Below are 15,646 nucleotides of genomic sequence, written 5' to 3'. Positions count from 1 at the left end.
ATATTTCAAAAAGAATAAATTAAAGACAATATATATGACATGAATGAAAAAAAAATGAATAGTACTAGCATCATATTTCAAAAAGAATAAAAAATGAGTAGTAGCAAAATGATTAGTACTAGCATCATATTTCAAAAAGAATAAAAATGAGTAGTAGCAATCATATTTCAAAAAGAATAAATTAAAGACAATATATATGACATGAATGAAAAAAAAAATGAATAGTACTAGCCTTATATTTCAAAAAGAGACAATATATATGACATGAATGAAACAAAAATGAATGTACCATATTCAAAAAGAATAAAAAAATGAGTAGTAACATCATATTTCAAAAAGAATAAATTAAAGACATATATGACATGAATGAAAAAAAAAATGAATAGTACTAGCATTATATTTCAAAAGGAGACGATATATATGACATGAATGAAAAAAAAAATTGAATAGTACTAGCATCATATTTCAAAAAGAATAAAAATGAGTAGTAGCATCATATTTCAAAAAGAATAAAAAAAAGTTCCCACCGAGACTTGAACTCGGGTTACTGGATTCAGAGTCCAATGTCCTAACCACTAGACCATGGGACCTTGGTGTTACTCTTAGTGTATACATATTTATATATAACAATTAAAGGAAGCACATTATTTTTATACATACCTTCACTTCTCTTGATGAAAAATTATAAGTACTCGGTTTTAGGGGTGGGAAAATGGGTGACGGGTCCCACTTTACGGGTTTGGATAAGGTTGTGATTTTTTTTTCAAGTACTGGGCATTACCCGATAGTTTGAATAAAGGTCATTCATTCCGCTCTGTAACCATAACTCCACTTGTCTAGGCCATAGATTTAATGAGCGGTATTTGAATATTTTGAAGCATTTTGTAGTTTTTGTAATGAGTAATCAGTAGCTAGAGCATCTCCAAGGGAAGGGTAAAGGGATAAATAACTATCATATTTACTTTTTTATCAAAAAATTTCATGCTCCAATGGAAAGGGTATATTTTATCTTTACATCTTCTTGGTATAAAGGGTAAAATGTTAGTAGTAGTTATTTTTATTTGTCTTTTTAATTTATCTTCTTTTCTTGGAGTATATTACTTTTTGGGAAGGTATAATCACCTTTTTGAGAAAGTAAATGAAAAATATACCTTCTCAATTTACCTTTCTCCCTTGGAGCATGCGCATGAAATTCCTCGCTAGCAGCCATGGTTTGACATTGAGTATTTAAGTTTTACAGTTGTTATAATCCACTTTGCAAGTGGAGTGAAGTTAGACACTACCAAATTTATTTGTGGTTCTGGAACAATAACTGAGATTATTATGAAGCTCATTGCAAGAATAGGTCTCAGTATTTAGGTTCTGGTGAAGATGTAGGGGTATTTTCAGCCCTCCTTGGTTTGAATACATTTACTAGTAACTGAACAGTGAATACCAACAAGTAGGAAAAATATACTCCATAGACTAGAAAGATATGTTTATGTGACGGGACTCTATAAAAGCTATACACAAGAAGATAGCAAGTGATTTGCTTCTCTGTAAACATATTAACAATCTGTTGTCAAAAATCTATGCACTCTCTTCTAAGGCTAATTATCTTTTCTAGTAAATGCTAGCTATCAATCAAGCTTTTCAAAATGCTGTAAAATGTTAGCATGTCAAAGAATACTCAGTTAGAAATGTCTTAATCAACCCTGAAATAGATACTTCAAATCTTCCACAGTGAGCCGAGTTTGTCGACCACCCGTCTCGTCCTCACCGAAGGCAGATGCAACCATCTCTCTCTTCTTTTCCTGAATAAAAGCAGAGTCACAACATAACCCAAACAATTACATAAAGGGGATGATATTATTCCAAGTGAGAGGAGGTACCTGCAAGGCCAAAATGCGATCTTCTACTGTATCCTTCACGGTCAGCCGATAAACTGAAACAGGCCGTGTCTGCCCGATACGATGTGCTCTATCTATAGCTTGGTCTTCAGTCGTCGGATTCCACCAGAGGTCAAGGAGGATGACGTGGCAAGCAGCCACCATGTTCAGTCCAAGACTAGCGGCTTTCAGAGACATGATCATGACAGTAACCTAGCACAAAGTTCGAGTAAACATCACCTTGAAACTTGCAAAAGACTAAACTAATCCACAGCATGCCAAAAGAGTAACAAACCTCTGGACGACTTTTAAATTCTTTCACTGCCTTGTCTCTGGCAGAAATAGGCATTGTTCCGTCAAGTCTGCGGTATTGAATGGATGAACTTTTCAAATAATCTTCAAGCAAATCCAACATCCTTGTCCACTGGGAGAACACAATTGCCTTCTCCCCTGCAACTTTAACAGAACTATGAGGAACATGTTTTATGTCTGGAGTTCCATTCTCTCCCACTGAGTCACAATCATGCAACAAATCTGAACATCCTTCATTCGGCTCTAAGAAACTCAATGTGGAGGCAGGAACATGTGGCTTAGACAAACCCGCCAAGAGCTCCATAGTAGCTTTAATTTTAGAAGAACCTTCTGGATAGCTTGATGAACAAGATCCAGAAACTTTAGCAAGCTCAGAATCAGAGCAGTTGAAGGTGTGGTTATTTTCTTGTTTTGTGTTATCTGATATAGCATTCCGTAGTGTGGTGATAGAAAATATGTGTGAGGAAGTAACGCGAGTTTTGCAACTCTTGTAGGGACACTGGGTATCATCACCAATCATATGCTCACAAATGCACTGGTTGCAAAAGACATGCCCGCATACAGTTACTACAGCATCTTCAGGTGGATCCTGTAATGTATTCACAGTATAAGATTCATACGAGTCATGGGTCCTCTACATTACAACTCAACAATTTAAAAAATTAAAAAATTAAAAATAAAAACTGATGACAGCAGAAGAAATAATTTTATATACTCACACTGCATATCCCACAAATTGCCAAAGAGCCTTCCAAACGATTCAGAAGGAAGATGTTTTTCTCCAGGGGAAAATTCATAGCCATGTTAATGGAGGAAGTCGTTTGTGTACTAGAACCGAACCCCTTAACAAGAAGAGGGTGGTCACAAGCCTGTCGAAGCCGCAGAAGCATTAATAATATGTTCACATAGTTCTGTTTGACTGTCCCTGCTTTTGCATATTCCTGCCAATAGCAGAAACAGAGGTCAAGGAGTTACAAAATTAACAAAGATACTTATAGACAAAATTGCATATGATAGTATTGTTAACATACTGCAAATTGGGCCTTTGAATCAGCCTCAAGTCTGAGATAGAAATCGCGCTCCTTCGTGGAGAAATCAACCCTTTTCAATTCTATAGTTTTCGGTGGAAGATCAATAATTGGTTCCCCATCGATACAAGTACCTGAGTCAAAGTTACCACAAAAATAGTATTACGCTCCAGAAAGATGCTTCTTCATTTATGTGAAATATCCACATTTGTAGAAGCCAGAAAACCTAGCTGGGGCACTGCATTTCTAATCCTATGGTTTAGAATTAAACTACACAACAATGGGGAAAAGTGTTTTTTCTAAATATAAACTCACACGTGCTAAGCTTGCTCAGCTTCATCGCAGTAGGTGACTAGGTGGTATAATAGACTATCAAGTGCACAAGAAAATAAGGTGAAATCAATTTTGTAAGTTTAAAGCACACGCAACTTGTGAGAGTCCAAAAATAAGCAATTCCACAATCATGCGCATGAAACAACAAATCATAAGAATCAAATTCACCAAAACCTCATTTCAGGGAAGGGTCCATAGCTCCAAATGCAATTTTGGACAATGGATAACTTGTTAGATACATAAAGCAAGTTAGAAGTGTAGGAACAGAAGGGGGGAGAAAGTGAAAAGCAAATAAACTGGTCATAGATATTGAGGGCAAGGGAAATATAGACTAGAAGCTAGACGCAAGAGCGGTTAGAAGATGGAGATATTCTTACCTTTTGTTCGGCGCAACATGATAGTCTTCAGCACTGCTTGCAGTTTTTTGTACCCAACCGTAGGATTCCTATGGATTGGTGACTTCAGATGCTCACAGAAATTCTTAAAAGTAGCATAAGGTTCATGCCTGAGAAATCTAAAGTAGCTATAAAGATCATCTATTGCATTCTGAATTGGTGTGCCGGATAAGCACCACCTACGCTTAGCACGAAGTCCCCAGCAAGCCCTAGCTACTTGAGTTCTGTGGTTTTTGATGGTTTGAGCCTCATCCAGTACAACCCTATACCATCCAACCTTGGCAAGAGGGCCAGATATAGTTTCAAGTAATTCATTATCAATTTGTTTCTTACTCTTCTTACTCTTACCTGACTTATTAGAAGAAGTAGTTTCAGGTAACTTCCTTTTTTTACTAGATGAGAATCCATTAAAAGGGGTGCCAAATTGATCATCATTCTCATCAACAACAGGCTGCTTTGGCACCTCCATGCTAACAATAGCATATGTTGTAATCACCACATCATATTTAGCAAGCTCAAGAGGATCCTTAATGCGGCCGCTTCCATGGTAAACTAGAACAGAAAGATTAGCTTCCCTAGTCACTTTATTGAACAACTCTTCAGACCATTGCCGGAGAACACTTGTTGGACATACAATAAGGGTGCCAGCAGGCGGTCTACCCTTTGTTTGCATGTTAGTCTCGCACCCATTGTAAGTATCAGAAGCTCCATTTTCCTTGTCCAGATCACACATCTCCATTTGACATTGTTTCATAGTATTAGCTACCGGTGCTTTGAAAGAAGGTGACCTCTCTTTTAATATCAATGCAATAGTTGACACTGTCTTGCCAAGTCCCTAGCAGAACAGATATAATAAAAAGTTAATGCCGGTGATTGATTATATACCCTTTAGAAAGAAAAGACCATAAAGCAACCTGATCATCCGCAAGAATCCCACCAGAACAACATGCACCTTTCGTCTCTTTGTTAACCATCCAGAATAAAGCAATGCGCTGCCCATTAGCTCAACTAGAGTCAGTAGGGATTGAGAAAACTATCGTCGAATACACATTTGGACAGTCTCTGTTGAAGCTTAATTTCTATATTGTTTAAAAAAGATAATAAACCAAAAAGCCTTTTTAATTCAAACACCAATAAGCACAAATTTTTATATGGGTAAAGCAGTGAATTCTAGCCAAGGGGCATTTCATGGATAAGGAGAACTCAATCGTAGGAAGGAATAAGGAGGACGATACAAAGTGAAAATAGTCTTAAAAACTCTAGGCAACATCATCTCCCACAAATCACACCCCCTCCACCCCCCCCCCCCACCACCCCCACCACCCCCACACATACACACAAAAAAAACAGTCTTCACCCAAGTCACTACTCCTCAATCCTCCAGATCATAAACCAATCAGATGTGTGTATACCCCTGGAAGAGCCAATAACCAAGTAGGGAACTTCATACCTGGTGTTTCAGTAGAGCCACAGCCAAACCATCAGGTGGAATAGCTTCTGATTTTGGCTGAGAAAGATCCTGCAACATATGCGAAACTTCACCATGGTCAATCATCCAAAAAAACTAACTACGAACTTTCATAGGGAAGGCATGAATAACAATTTACTATAGCTGCAGAAAAGCTAAAACGGCACATCAAATATGATAACAATAAATTTTAGAACATGCAACCAACATATAAGGTCTGAATTATGGAATCACCTGCACAGCAACTTGGAAAATAACCCGTTCATCATTTGGCCTAAGCCTTGAATGCCCCATTGTCATCTGGTCAACAGGGCCTATCGATGTTGAATATTGTGAAGCAGCCAAGAACTTTTCATTTATTGTAACAGGCTTTGAGGCTACTGCTGGTGTACTCATATCCTCAAGAATACAAAGATCAGAGTCATCATCAAGATTGATGGGCTCTAATGTGTTACTTTGAACCCTTTGGTAATTGATGTTGGGAAGATAAAGATTGTTGAACTCTGATACCTCAATTTCCATCTTCTGACAATTCATTTCTGCCTTAACTGGCGCTAATGGCCATAAGCCAGGTTGACATGACACCAGAAGATCAGAATTACCATCCCGAGCAACAATACCTATTTTTTGGTTGTTAGTCTGACCAAACATACCCTGAGGAAGGAAATCACTCTCCAAAAGCATGTCCTCGCCTTCATCCTCTCTGCATGAAATATAGTTCTCACATGAAACCGAAGAGAAGGAACCAGATGGAGACCATTGTATACTTTTTACAGCGGGCTGCTTACTCAAATCCCCATGATATTTCCTACAGGCCATGTCAACAACTTCAGATGCTCTAGAAACAATTTCATTGGTGGTATCACCTCCTGTCTGGCTAAAGATGCATGACAAAGAATCAGGAGAAAGATCTTTTGTCTCTGCCTGCAATGCATTCATATCTCTGGAATAGCTAAATCCAACTTGGCCAATTAAGGAAACACTTCTACTACTCCCACATTCAGCTGTACGGTCCCCAAACTGAGAAGCAGCCACATACATGTATGGTATTGCATTTATGGAGACATCGCTAAAATTTTCTCCTTCATCCTTAGCATTGACCATCCTACCTCCATCACAAGCTAAGGATTGAAATCCAGAACTACGAGAATCATAGGATTGACCATCTGAGCCGAAAAGGTGCATGCCACCATTTTCAGGAGTAAAATCTGGAATGTCGACTGTATTAATTTCACAAGAACTGGACTCCGTATGGGAAAGTTCCAGAGAAATCCTATCTCCATCAATAGCTGAGACATCCTCCCTGTCTGCAGCAAAAGACGGATGATTAGTTTTTTCATAGGTTTCTGGTCATATATACAAACAATATCAAAACCTAGTATTCCCATCCCATAAAATAGTGCACACCTTGATGTGGCACGGGTTTTAATAGAAGTTAGGCAGTGTTTTGTGAGAGGAAAAATGGCCCCACTTTGTTGTATTTGTGTTAGTTAATGTAGATAATGGTGGGCCATAATTATTGTTTTGTAAATAAGTACGCAAAATTAGAGTCAAGTAAAAAGCAAAGGTGTCAAGAAAATGAAAGTTGAAAAGTGTACACTATGTTGCAGGACATCCCAAAATGACAAAGTGTGCACTATTTTCTGGGACGGGGGAGTAACTTTTATTGGAAAATATGTAAATATATTCTTGATGAATGAAATTTAATAATTTATGCACAAATAGAACAAAAACACTAGAATGAAGCATTAAAATCAAGACTTACTTTCATAGTGAAAATCTAGCCCAGAGTATCCAATCAGATCCTTATCATGGTTCATGTGAATATCAGCATAAGACTCTCCATCATGAGTAACATGGTGGGTGCCATACGAACCCAATGGGTCACAAGAATTGGACGTCCCAGATGGAGGTCTGCCACCATCATTTTGGTTGCATGATGATGGCGTCCGGGGACAACCAACTATAAAACTATCAGAACGGCCATTTTCTTGGACCGATATTCCGTCAGTGGCAGTTATAGAGCAGCTCTCAGCTTTACTGAACTGCAGAGAAGGTTCTCGCATTCCAGCACCCACAATAGCAGAAGAAGCTCCTGCAGATCCTGAGATGCCATCTGAACTTCCAGTCCTAGAATCTGAGGCTTCAGAGTTGTGTGAGGGTGATAGTACACTAGATCCTGGTATCTCAGCTTTTGACAAAAATATATCGTTTGAATTCTGAACTCCTATCAGAAATAAATTTGGACTTGGAAAATGAAGCATTTATAGCAAGATGCAGTAAATATTAGTATCATTTCACTTTGAAACCAAATGTTTAATCTCACTAAAATAATTTGCCCATCTACCCTTAAATGTACCCAGAAAAATCGATCAATGGATGGCAAAACAAATTTACAAATCTATAAAGGCAGCTGCTTACCAACCTTGTGGGACATCAATAAAAGATAGGTCTTCCAATATATTACCCTGCAAATTAACAACAACTGGAATCACAACTTACGCACTCACCTAAAACTTTATAACAGTGAAGTAATTTTCCAACAGTGCAACGAAAATTATAATTTAATCCAGATTGTCGAAGCAGACAAGTAATCTAACAGAGAGCATCGAGAAGATACAAGAAAGAGAACAGAGATGGAACATGGGAGGAATTGGAGTGAAACAATGTCACAAAAGCACTTCACAAATTGTTAACGAGATGGAGACTTGATGGCAATTGCAAGAGGTGGAACTTAATTCACCAAAGAACTATGCTTTCATCTTTGTATGAGGCATAAGGCATAACAGCATGCTGCACATATTGCATGACCAAGCCAAGCAATTCCCCATCTTACATTAGAAAATTTCCTCCAATTTTACAAAAATATAACAAGGAGAATCGTCCATTAAGATGACAGAACTCAAACTGATAGAAACGACTTCTTCCAAAATAACATGGTAAACTTAAATTCAGAAAAATAAAATAAAAGGATTTTCACAAGAGCATAAGAACCGGTGGAAGTTAAACCCATTTTCAGTTGGTTGTAACATAAAATTCTGCCGCACAATCAGATTAATACATGATATGCATGTAGAGAAATATTAGACATACATCATCAAACACAATTACTCATAACACACTGACGAAATACACAATATAAGTCAAATCAGATAAATCCGAATAAAATAAAGTCAATTACAGAGTAATGCTAGAATCATGCGCGGCCATATCACACACTCCTCCAAGTGGCAAGTGTTTAGAAGCATTAATCTATTCAAGAAAGGAAAAAGCTAGTGATCACCAACTTATACTCCCAATCCATTCATTGCATTCAATAAATACACTTCACATATAGCAAATTCCAATTATGTAAGTAGAAACTGATCCATGACCACAAAAATAACCTGCGAAGGCGAAGCGGGCGCGCCCATGAGTTCCCAGAAAGAATCAAAATCGATGTAAACATCGTCGCTTTCATCGTCCGCGCTAAACATCACATCCACAATCCCCGATGATCCCTCCTCAGCGTTCGCCTCCAACATCTCAATTTCCACCCTTGTCGACTAAAACAATCAAACCCTAATTTTCCCACCAAAAAGAATTAAATTCCCAACTCCTATTATGGGGTGCACGGGCATGCACCAGCGTCAACGTATTTACACAGCGGCAATCAATAGAAGATGCGAATCGATTGCTAAACAGAAAATTCAGCGAATTTACTGGGAAGATTTCAGCAGAATTTCAGATTTTTGAAAGACTTTACGATTAAAAAGAGAGGAAGAATTTGATTTCTTAAGAGGTGAAAGGGGGCGTAGGTTAACGACTTTATTGGTTTATTTACACTTCTGACTAATCTGCTCCTCAATATTTTGTTACTATGAATTTTAACTTACGCCGCCTTGACTCTTTCTTCATAGGATTAGGAATAGGAGATGCATGCTTTTTAAAATCATTCATTGATTATTGAATGAATCTTTATTTATTACTACTACCAATTTTACTATGAACAAATCAATTGTTTTTAAATCTCTCCAAATCAATATGGAATCTCTGCCTTGTTTATTTCATCCTCTTGTCATTAATTAAATAGGAGTAATAATGAACCCTCCTAAATTAGCCTTGATTGCATAAAATCCTATGTGGTAGATAACTAAACCATAGCCAAAATTTACTACAACTAGGAACGTGAATCTTACTGTATAACTTTTATCAGATTTTGGATTAGTTACAGGTTAGTGAATTGTAATTTTATAGATTAAAAAATTAAATCCCATCTCTAAAAAGCTAATAATGAAAATTAATACATGTATATTTTATTTTATTAATCATTAGTAGTATTATATACATAAAATTATGTACATATAATATGTAATTATGTACATAAAATTAGTATATATATAATATGTAATTATGTACATAAAGTGTAAAATATTTTATTAAAAAAAACAATTTTACGTAACATAATATTAATGATATAGGAGTAGTTTAGGGATGTAATCAATTGCTAACTAATTACCAATTTTAAATTGAGACCAATTTTCAACCATTAGATTAGAATATCTTGTGGTTAATATAATGTCAAGTGAAATATATTTTAAATTTAAATAATTATTAATTAAATTAAAAGGGTATTAATGTCAAATCCTTTATGTAGTAATTATAACTAACTACTTTCTCTCTCCTCAAAATCATCTCAAATCTTTAAATTTACGTAACTCTCTCAATTTAAATTATTTTTCGCAAAAAATATATATCAAATTAAAGATAATTTAATAAGGATTCCAACGAGATCTCAATTGCATATGTTCCGACGATGTTCGGGTGATGAAATTTGATAAATTATATTTCAATTTTCGTACATGTTGATAAGCAGCTATTTTCAACAAATGCAACAAAAAATCTCAATATATTGTAGGCAAAATCTCAATATTATGCATGTTCAATCTCAATAAAAATGTATTGATATTCTAATGTCATATTGTTGATATTTGTAATGCACAATGTTGATATAAAAAAACACTAACGAAAATTATCATATGATAACATAATGACGATATTACCCTTTTGTTGATATTTTGTCTACTATTTATTGAGATTTTGTGAGCTTTAATCTCATCCACTCATTTTAAAATCCAAGGATGGAGATTTAGTCTTGATTTTGAATTAGGGTGCTATAAGCACTAAAATAGGACCCGGAGTAGTATATAACATGTTGGGGTTTGTATACTAAAAGATGTTTCGAGCGTACATGCCTTTGTACAGTCAGCTTGTGCATGTATACGAGAAACGCCACGTCCACTTGTTTACCTAATTATGAGAATAAATAATATAATATAATGGTTTATTATTAAAATATGATAAACAAGTCTAAGGCTTTTTACTAAGAAGGTCAAGTAGGGAAATTCGATGAATCTCCTCATGAGTTTTCCAGTAGGGGACTTGGCCAGATCTAGTAAGAAGAAAAACGTATTCACAACCTAGATAGGCTTTGGCTACCTATTGGTACGGTTGCGGTGTTTGTGATAATTCTCTCTTACCTAAGAAGAGATTAGTAACACCGGTGTGGTAAAGCACTGAAAGGATCTAATCCGAAATGTATTCTTTATTGCTATCTACTGAAAGAATATATTTCAGAAAGTTTAGTATTTTCTAGTCTATGATATTAATATCAATATTGTTTATTCAATCAAACGCCACTTTGACTTATCAATATGTGAGAGTTTGTACGTAACTCAAGTTCATGATATCTTGGGTGGTAGTAATTGAATAACATGAAGGTATTGGAATATTATTTCATAGAATTCGCGTGCCCAGTGTGGTATGATTAAATCCCTAAGGGGTGATCCCCAAGAGGTGTTTGAAAAAGGAATTTATTATTCAGAAAACTGCGCAGTTGGAATTTATTCCACGAATAATAAATAAAGTTTCAAACTAGAAAAACTCTTTGGAGAATTAATTTAATTATAGTCACATAGCAGACAAAAGAATTAAATTGACGGATCAAGATAATCTTAAACGCGGGAAATATTATAAAATAAAATGGACCCAAGTTATTTGTAATTTGGTGATTTAAGTGGGAGTGCAATATTATTCTTTAGTGGAATAAAATAATATTCCATTGATAATATATTAAATCATGGGTCATTTGATTTAATTAGTTAATTATCTAATGGGTGAGCCCAACACTTAAGTCATTCCATGGATCCCCAACCTAGCCCAACAAGTCCATTATAAATAGTGATGAGATGTGGAAACCCTAGCACACCACAAGTCACACCTCTCAACCCTAACCCTAGCCGCCACTAACGTGGCTTCTCTCTCCCTCATTTGGCTCGATTTTCGAGCCTCCAAGTAATAGGGAGCTAGGGTTTTTGGTTTAATCTTGTCTTGTTCATTCTAATCCATAGAATTGAATCGAGATAGATAGTTTGGTGTAGTGTTCCTCCTAGATCTCATCAAGACTATTTTGGTTGTTCAAGATCCGCCCACACGGATGAATAACCAAGGACTAGGGAATAGGTTGGAAGATTCACGGTCGATAAACCAAGGATCTCCGGGTGGTGCAGCTAGCAACTTCGATCCTATGATGGATCAAAATGAGGTAACAATCGAATCTACATCAAATTGCATGACTATGTGTTTATTTGATGTTATATCTATAGATCTATGTTTATTGCATGAAATTGGAGTCGAATGCATAATCCCCTAAATAGATCCGTCTAGGACCTGTTTGTTTTCCGTGTCTTACGCTGCGGTAGTCCCAACAGTGTCTTGTCTTAGTAGATATATGTCAAATCCCGGTCCTGTTCATTGGGAAGCTCTGAAATGGCTTTTGAGATACTTGAAATTAACTGCCAAGTATGGGTTATGCTATTCTAGGTGTGATGAAGGTGTTCTACTAACTGGTTTTGTGGATTCCAACAATGCTAATGACAGGGATAAGAGGAAGTCAACTACTTCCTATGAGTTTACAGTTTGTAAGTCTTGCATAAGTTGGAAATCCCAGCTGCAGCACATAGTGGCTTTGTCTACTACTGAGTCAGAGTATATTGCCATCACTGAGGCAATGAAAGAGGTTGTTTGGTTAAAGGGAGTACTCTCTGAACTTAAGTTTGTGAAGTCTTCTCCTATTGTGTTCTCTGATTCTCAATCTGTTATTCAGTTATGTAAAAACCCTGTTTTTCATGATAGGACAAAGCATATAGATGTAAGGTTTCATTACATTAGGGATATTGTAGTGTAAGGTGAAGTTTTTCTTCAAAAAGTGCATACAGATAAAAATCCAGCTGACATGGGAACTAAGCCCTTACCTTTAGAAAAACTTATTTTCTGCATTAAATATTTGCACTTTGATCTAGGATAGGTTGCATGTCCCGGGAGAAAGACCTTAGCCTTCTTATCAGCTGTGGTAAGGGTGATAAGTGGCTTGAGGCATGAAATCCTTTTAGACTAATGGGTGTCAGCCCCTCTGGTGTCTAAAGGCAACCTGGTGGTTTCCAAAATGCTTGTGGACTTAGTCCTTTGGTGCTGAGGAAACTGCCTTGTAGGTTGTGATGAATTAAACCTTAGCCTATAGTGCGAGTCGGTTTCCCAGAATGAAGTCCAAGGTGGAGTATGTTGAATATTTTTGTGGTGGACTTTCATTTGGGCTTTTTATTTGTGTAGCCTATGTGATATTAGTTTGGGCTGAGCCCAATCCTCTTACCTCTACCTCCAGATGATGCCATGTGTACACCCACCCGGATCAAGGCTCTGAGCCGTTGGATTGTGATGTGTGTTAGTTATGTGAGAGGAGACTCTATTCATTCCATTCATTCCTTTCAACTCTCTCTCTCTCTCTAGTCTGAGATACTCTCTCTTCTCTCTGTTTACTCTTCTTCTCCGATGGCTTCTCCGGTGGTTTCCTTGGGGTTATTCGCGGTGGTTCTGTGCGATTGACAGAGGTGTTGACCGGTGGAGGCAACTGCTTTGGTTGCCGGTTGTGTTATGAGACCTAGGGTTTTGGTGTGTGAGAGATTTCGTGTGAGGTTGTGTTCTTGAGTCCTAGATCCGGCATGAAGGTGTTCTTGGTGTTGATCTCTATGGTGTGAGGTGAATCACTTGTGGATTCAACGGTTGCTCCCTTGGATTTAGGGTTCTGGTGAATAGACTTGTACTATAGGCGGGTGGCTGAGCCACTACCTTGATCTGTTCTGTATTTCTTCTTTATCTGTGGTTCACTTGATTAACTGGTTTAGATCCGAGAGGGTCTGGTTTTGTCTTACTGACAAGTTTATTAAGTGTGCAGGTGGTGGAGATTCAAGGTTTAGCTAGAGTTCGATATTGATTGTAATAGCTAGACTTTGCATTGTTGTATTCGAACTTTGTAAATCTTGATACTATCAGTCGCGTGGTTAGAGTTTGACTGAGCTCTCCTAATGAAGAACAAAGAGGTCTTGGTAATTAGTGAATCCGTTCCTAGTCTGATCCCTACAGGTATTTTTCTTAGCCAGAAAAGGCATCTCATCTTCCCTGAATATGACATCTCTGCTAATCACCACTTTATTATTCCCAGGCTCAGTAGACCATATTCTATATCCCTTCACATCTTTCTGATACCCAAGCGTTACATACCTTATTGCCCTTGGCTTTAATTTTCCCTTCCTTGTATGAGCTAAAGCCCCGCAACCAAAGATCCTCAGCTTTGAGTAATCACCAACAAAACCATACCACCTCTGATCAGGAGTGTCAAAATCTATGGAGGAAGATGGACACTTATTTATTAGGATTGCACCAATAGCAGCTGCTTCCTCCCAGAAACTTTTAGGCATTACAGAATAAAAAAGCATGCACCTAATCCTCTCAAGAAAAGTTCTATTTGCCTTTTCTGCAACACCATTTTGTTGTGGGTTGTTTGGTATTGTCCTGTGCCTCTTGATCCCTTTATCCTTATAGAAACTATCAAACTCGAATGAGAGAAACTCTAGTCCATTGTCAGTCCTCAAGCACTTGAGAGACCTTCCCTTTTCAACTTCAACAACCTTACACTATTCTTTAAACTTGGTAAAGGCCTCTGATTTCTCTTTCATCACAAATAACTAGATTTTACCGGAGTAGTCATCAATAACTGTCAAGAAGTATCTGACTCTACCTACACTCTGTTTGAGTTGTACTGTGTGCATACTATAGAGGTGAGTCTGATGTATTGGGGGTGTCCGGCTCATGTATTGGAAAGGATCCAACTAAGCTGGAATCTAGGACGGAGGTTTGTGTGTTTATAGGATACCCTAGAGGAACGAAAGCTTATGAATTCTATAGTCTCAAAGATCAGAAAGTGATTGTGAGCACTCATGCCACATTCTTAGAGGAAGACTATGTAATGAATCATAAGCCCAGCAGTGAGATAGCTCTTGAAGAGCTAACTCAAGTCACAACTTCCATTAACCAAGAACAATTACCTAGTGTACCAACAATTCCAGAAATTTCAACTAATACTCCAGATATTGTAGTGCCGCACCGCAGTGGGAGGGTCTCTCATGAGCCCGATAGATACATTGGTTTGGGAGAGTGCATGATCACTTCTCGGACAGCAATGTACTTGATCCCTGGAATTTTGCAGAGGCGCAGGCAGATGTCGATCATTGCGAATGGGTGAAAGCAATGGATTCGGAACTACAATCAATGGTAGACAAGGACGTCTACGATTTTTCTGTCCTACCCGAAGGCTGTACTGCCATTGGGAGCAAGTGGATATACAAACGTAAACGTGGACCCGATGGACGAGTTAAAGTCTTTAAGGCAAGACTAGTGGCTAAGGGGTATACCCAAAAGGAAGGCATCGATTACGATGAGACCTTCTCCCCAGTGGCCATGCTCAAATCGATCCGTATACTTTTGTCTATAGCAGCTTACATGGATTGGGAAGTATGGCAGATGGACGTTAAGACTGCGTTTTTAAACGGGAGTCTTGAGGAGACCATCTACATGGAACAACCCGAAGGCTATGTGGTAAAGGGCAAGGAACACATGGTTTGGAAGCTTAAGAAGGCCATTTATGGCCTCAAGCAAGCATCTAGATCATGGAACTAGTGTTTCGATCAAACTGTTCAAAAGTTTGGATTCGAAAAATGCCCTAATGAAAGCTGTGTGTATAAGAAGGTTGAAAAGGGAAATGTTGTGTTCTTAGTTTTGTATGTAGATGACATTCTTCTAATTGGAAACAATAAAAAGATGTTGTCATCGGTGCGAACTTGGTTGTCCAGCCAGTTCGAGATGAAAGAT

At 37.5% G+C, this 15,646-nt stretch overlaps 1 protein-coding gene and 1 non-coding gene across 9 annotated transcripts; both read right to left on the bottom strand.

Annotated features, from left to right (window-relative positions):
• Window positions 1–518: 518 nt before the first annotated feature.
• Window positions 519–590, bottom strand: TRNAQ-CUG. The gene has a single exon. It is a non-coding gene; the product is annotated as a tRNA-Gln (tRNA).
• An 852-nt stretch (window positions 591–1,442) lies between these two features.
• Window positions 1,443–9,211, bottom strand: LOC125213200 (helicase-like transcription factor CHR28). Of its 8 annotated transcripts, none has more exons than XM_048113598.1 (12): window positions 8,791–9,211; window positions 7,830–7,872; window positions 7,170–7,631; window positions 5,639–6,711; window positions 5,387–5,455; window positions 4,851–4,928; window positions 3,919–4,771; window positions 3,212–3,342; window positions 2,900–3,121; window positions 2,164–2,769; window positions 1,872–2,081; window positions 1,443–1,793 (listed from the first exon to the last, which is right to left on the bottom strand). In XM_048113598.1, exons 1-12 carry the CDS (start codon window positions 8,926–8,928, stop codon window positions 1,689–1,691), a joined length of 3,990 nt encoding a protein of 1,329 aa, XP_047969555.1. In that variant the 5' UTR covers window positions 8,929–9,211; the 3' UTR covers window positions 1,443–1,688. The 8 variants fall into 8 exon arrangements, with proteins under 8 accessions (XP_047969555.1, XP_047969556.1, XP_047969558.1 ...); XM_048113599.1 differs by having other exon boundaries at window positions 7,170–7,595; XM_048113601.1 differs by having other exon boundaries at window positions 7,170–7,547.
• Between the last annotated feature and the right edge of the window lie 6,435 nt (window positions 9,212–15,646).

The sequence above is a fragment of the Salvia hispanica genome, chromosome 3 (assembly GCF_023119035.1).
Source record: "Salvia hispanica cultivar TCC Black 2014 chromosome 3, UniMelb_Shisp_WGS_1.0, whole genome shotgun sequence".
Taxonomy (NCBI): domain Eukaryota; kingdom Viridiplantae; phylum Streptophyta; class Magnoliopsida; order Lamiales; family Lamiaceae; genus Salvia; species Salvia hispanica.
This window is presented reverse-complemented; position numbering and strand designations above follow the sequence as displayed.

What these genes read in the sequence shown, in the direction of transcription:
- LOC125213200 (XM_048113598.1), bottom strand. Translation starts at nt 8,928, where the DNA reads ATGTTGGAGGCGAACGCTGAGGAGGGATCATCGGGGATTGTGGATGTG. An exon ending in TGGCTCTACTGAAACACCAG is followed by an intron (nt 4,929 to 5,386) that starts GTATGAAGTTCC and finishes GCTAATGGGCAG; the next exon opens with CGCATTGCTTTATTCTGGAT. An exon ending in GGATTCTTGCGGATGATCAG is followed by an intron (nt 4,772 to 4,850) that starts GTTGCTTTATGG and finishes CTGTTCTGCTAG; the next exon opens with GGACTTGGCAAGACAGTGTC.